The sequence below is a fragment of the Plutella xylostella genome, chromosome 8 (assembly GCF_932276165.1).
Source record: "Plutella xylostella chromosome 8, ilPluXylo3.1, whole genome shotgun sequence".
NCBI lineage: Eukaryota > Metazoa > Arthropoda > Insecta > Lepidoptera > Plutellidae > Plutella > Plutella xylostella.
This window is the reverse complement of record NC_063988.1, coordinates 5,997,513-6,002,235: the sequence shown is the minus strand read 5'-3', so window position 1 is coordinate 6,002,235 and position 4,723 is coordinate 5,997,513. Positions and strand designations below refer to the sequence as shown.

The 4,723-nt window shown below is 40.9% G+C and overlaps 1 protein-coding gene across 1 annotated transcript; it reads right to left on the bottom strand.

Annotated features, from left to right (window-relative positions):
• Nucleotides 1–580: 580 nt before the first annotated feature.
• On the bottom strand, nucleotides 581–2,303 carry LOC105393313 (glutaryl-CoA dehydrogenase, mitochondrial). Its single transcript, XM_011565050.3, has one exon. The coding sequence runs from the start codon at nucleotides 2,028–2,030 to the stop codon at nucleotides 750–752; it is 1,281 nt and encodes a 426-aa protein (XP_011563352.3). The 5' UTR covers nucleotides 2,031–2,303; the 3' UTR covers nucleotides 581–749.
• Nucleotides 2,304–4,723: the final 2,420 nt, after the last annotated feature.

Below are 4,723 nucleotides of genomic sequence, written 5' to 3'. Positions count from 1 at the left end.
GGTAATGTAACTGATAAAAAGTTAATTCTACTGTTTTTAATGAGGAATATCCACAATATCGTGCTGGAACATTATAGCCACCCTCTTGCATACAAGCCCTATTCTCTTATCGTCTTATTAAAATAAATATTCTGGGGAACCGTGATATTCTGACAGGGGGGTATCCCCCGCCGTAGAATTTTTCACAATGACGCCAACGCGACAGCATAATTTTCCACAAAAATCCGATAGCATCTTGGGAAAACACTTAAGTTTTTTTCCAAAACATGAGGCTAGTAGGTGCGACGTAACACAGGCTAAACTTATGCAAAACCATTTACGCAGGCGCCTTTATATAAAACAATATCATAAAACTCTGGGATTCATAAAGAGTTTACTTTCCCCCTTATTTAAGAGCAGCCGAACAAAATAAGCAAATGCTTTCGCGAGCGATGTGGAGGTAAATTGAATTCCATAATTGAAAATAAACTCAAGCACGTTACGTATACTACTACTACTATATACCTACAATAGCGGATATTGTATATTTATCTATTTCCGGCAGGAAAAGGAATGTAGGTCATAAATAAAAAGAAAAATATAATAAATAAAATGTTTAATCAATGTAAACAATTACTTAACCAAAGAATACACTTGTTTTACGCTTACATGGACTTGTAATGCAACGCGCAAATATTTTATTTACAACCTTCATATATTTTACGTACAGTCATTAATTACGTTTTATGGCACCGTAATAACCTAATGCCCTACTGAAACGCTGGTATCCCGGTAATAGCTTTCCCCAAAATGAGTGCATGAATATCGTGAGTGCCTTCGTAAGTGTTAACAGCCTCCAGGTTCATTACATGCCTTATCACGTGGTACTCGTCCGCCACTCCGTTGCCGCCGAGCATATCTCGGGCCACACGCGCAATCTCCAGAGCCTTCCCGCAACTATTTCTCTTTATAAGCGAAATCATGTCCGGGGCCGCCAAGCCCTGGTCCTTCAATCTACCCACTTGCAAACAACCCTGCAAGCCCAGGCTTATCTCGGTGAGCATGTCGGCCAATTTCTTCTGTATTAGTTGGTTCGCGGCGAGCGGCCTGCCGAATTGTTTTCTATCCAACGTGTACTGGCGGGCGATTCGCAAACAAGTCTCCGCGGCGCCCAGCGCGCCCCAAGCGATCCCGTACCGCGCGTTATTGAGACATCCGAATGGCCCCTTCATGCCCACTACGTTCGGCAATAAATTCTCCTCCGGTATGACCACTTCGTCGAGCAATATCATGCCCGTTGCCGACGCTCGCAAAGAAAACTTCCCATTGATTTTCGGCGTGTCTAGACCCTTCTTGACTTGAGCCCGTTCGACAATAAAACCTCGGACCTTACCCTCGTCGTCCTTCGCCCATATTACCAGAATGTCCGCAATCGGGGAGTTCGTAATCCACGTTTTGGACCCGGATAATTTGTATGTTTTAGTGCCGGCGTCATATTTCGCACGCGTCACTAATGAGCCGGCGTCGCTGCCGTAATTTGGTTCGGTGAGTCCGAAGCAGCCGATGAGTTCGCCCTTGGCCATTCGGGGTAGGTATTTTTGTTTCTGTTCCTCGGAGCCGTAGTTGTAGATGGCGCCCATGGCGAGGCTGCTCTGCACGCTGACGGCGGATCTGTAGGCGGAGTCCACGGCGTCCAGCTCGCGCGTGATGAGCCCGTAGGTGACGTAGTTGACGCCGGCGCAGCCGTAGCCCTGCAGCGTGCAGCCCAGCACGCCCAGCTCGCCCACCTCCTTGTAGATCTCCCGGTGGAACGTCTCGCTGCGGTTCGCCTCCACTATCCTCGGCAGTAGCTTCTCGTTGCAGTAAGCCCGGAACGTGTCGCGCACCGCTTTCTCATGGTCGTGTAGTTGGCTCTCTAAATTTAGAGGATCTTCCCAGTTCAGCGCGAGAATTGAGTTTTTAGCACTCGTCGTTGAAAACGCACGTGCACTTTGTGCATTTTTCACTAAAAACGACACTAAATTTGGAATTCTAGCTACTGGCCCTGCCATTGTGAGTGGAATAACAACTTATTGTGATAAAATGAAGCAATAATCACTCGTTATCAGTTGTTTACTTCTCCAGTTATGGCGCTATCTTGCACGATTCACTTTCCTTTGTATATTCTTAAATGTTTATAACACTTTTTGTCTCATGAGGTATTCGTGTTCACTTGTCCATAAATGTATTGACTTTTCATTTAAAAAGTAGCTTTATTAGTGTTTTTGTTAAATTCGAACTATTTTAACCTCGCCACTGACCTACAGTGAGCGTAGTAACAAGACAAGGCCGGCGCCCGCGCAGCTGTCAGAGCATCCGTGACTAACTTCATTCACATTCCTACCAAATAACATTCATTACATCATCATCATAATGTAATGATACACACATGCGTAAAGGTACCATGCGTGTACTTATGTTAGTGTGTGTTTATCAATTTTATGACAATAGTTTCGTTTATAATTTTAATTAAGTACCTATATACTTATCTTATATTGTGCTACCAATATCATTGCTAGATTCATTCCTATGTTTAAGAGAGTACTCTCTTAAAGGTATTAATAGGGCTAACTACTAGTAATGTTACTGATATGAGTAAATAAATAAATAGGTACCAGCTTGTAAGTAGGTACCTACCTATTTAAATAAGTTTTGGTCACTTGGTATATATTACCGATTTAAATGGCAAATACCTAATAGCTCTAAACGAAAATCCCAGTGTCAAAGGAGGTAGTGGATATTGCTGGCTAATTAAACTACCTAGGTCTGTACTCAACACCTAAAACTTCAACTCTAAGCAAAAATTTGGATTCTGCTGAACTTTTTCTCGTCCAAGTTTAAACCGCTTAGGTTTCGCATACACAAGTTCAGTTATAAGTTTATAACTTATAACACTTAGGGTGACTTGCACGAAACATTAAAACGTAATTAAATCTATTTCTGGCTTGCTTTGACAGTATATAATACTTACATGTATTGTCACTGTGATTTGGAAAAATATATTGCTTTTTACGCAGCTTCCAGTCGCCAACACCATCCATGGCAGGATGAAAGTAATTCTATGTAGGATCATATACACAGATCGTAACTTACATAACTACGTCCGGAAAATGCGGAAAATAAATAAATATATATTCGGGAATTCACATTTCACTAAAATTTAAAAAAAAAAAAATCTTGTTCACTAAGTTATCAATTTCTACCTTTACGATTGTTCGGCATCCGCATCCCACAGGCCCGTTATTGTGTGTAGTCAGTGTAAGGGCTTAGCGCTTGAAAATGGTTTTGAACGAGAATAAGCCGGTCGTTTCATGCAATTCCTCTTTCGATTGCATCTTTCGGTAGGTCTGAATATTAGAATTTTCAGTAACGATTGTATTTGTTACAAGATGGTTGTAGATTTATATGGGAGGCGTTGATGGAAAAATCCTGATCATAGTAATAATTATGTTTAATTTCTTCTATGGATTAAAAAATCACAGTTTTCAACCCCACATCTTAAAATGATATCAAGGGGAAATTTAACAGAAACGTACGAATATATTAAGATTCTAAACATGATTCTTAAAATAAAATTTATTTATATTTAATTTTAAGAATCAGAATTTTTAATTTACGTAAAATAAACACTTACTAACCATTAAAATGTAATAACAACCATCCATTTAAATTAATCTGGCGGAGCACTTATTACGATTTCCTACTCCTTTACGTTACTAATTAGGAAGCCAGACACAAAGAGCGGCGCAACACGCTTTAATAAGTATATAAAGACAAAAACTCCAGCACTAATACCCTCTCCCACGTTTTTGTCGGTTAAAGTGGAGCTCAGAATAAAATGTATGCTAATCTGGCATTTGCATATGACTGGGAAAAATCACTGGGCCATTAAAGAGTGCGACCCTTGCTGTGCGAAAGCCTGGAGTGGGTAACTAGGTACCTACTACCTACAGGACAGTGAAACAGGGTTCGGAAGAGGTGCCATTAAAGGTCTTAGACCTTCCGTGCTCGCTCGTCGTTTGTCATGTAAATAGAGAGTGAATAATTTATAGTAGATTCATCCCCTGTATACCTCACTTCGCGGGGTCGATTTCGGGAATCGCGTGTTAAACCCCGACCGATCTCGGCGACGTCGAGTGACAATGGGGCCCGGCTATTATTTATTTAATGTCACATTTTAGGGAAGAGCCTCCCGTTTGCATAAATTATTCAATCGATGGGCGATGGGTTCACTGTTAATTTGATTAAATGAACGCCTCTTTCGCTTCGCGATGGCTCGTAGTGACAAAAGGGCCTAGCAAGATTCGATTACTTCACTTCTCGCTTTAAAATTAGAAATTCATAACGTATTACCATGCAGTCGACTATTCTGCGTTTGTAGGTACGCATTTTGCGTATGTAGAATTTATGAACTCACTGCACTGGATATTACGGTTTGTTCTAAAAACAAGTCTGTCCGCGAAGCAATTAAAAATTCATCCCGAGCTCGACCAAGAGAAAACGCTGCAAAGCTTTTAAAAGTAAGCTTTTTTTACAGCTTGTCACAGAGATATATATTTATTTAAATACTGACAGATCGACATTTTGAAAATTAAATTGTTTTTGGAATCCCGAGTCAACTGAGGATTTAACCAAACCAAATAAGCGAGGCCCAGCCATAGAAGAGCGGGTACCGTCGCTAACACAAATGGAATAGTCATGCTCT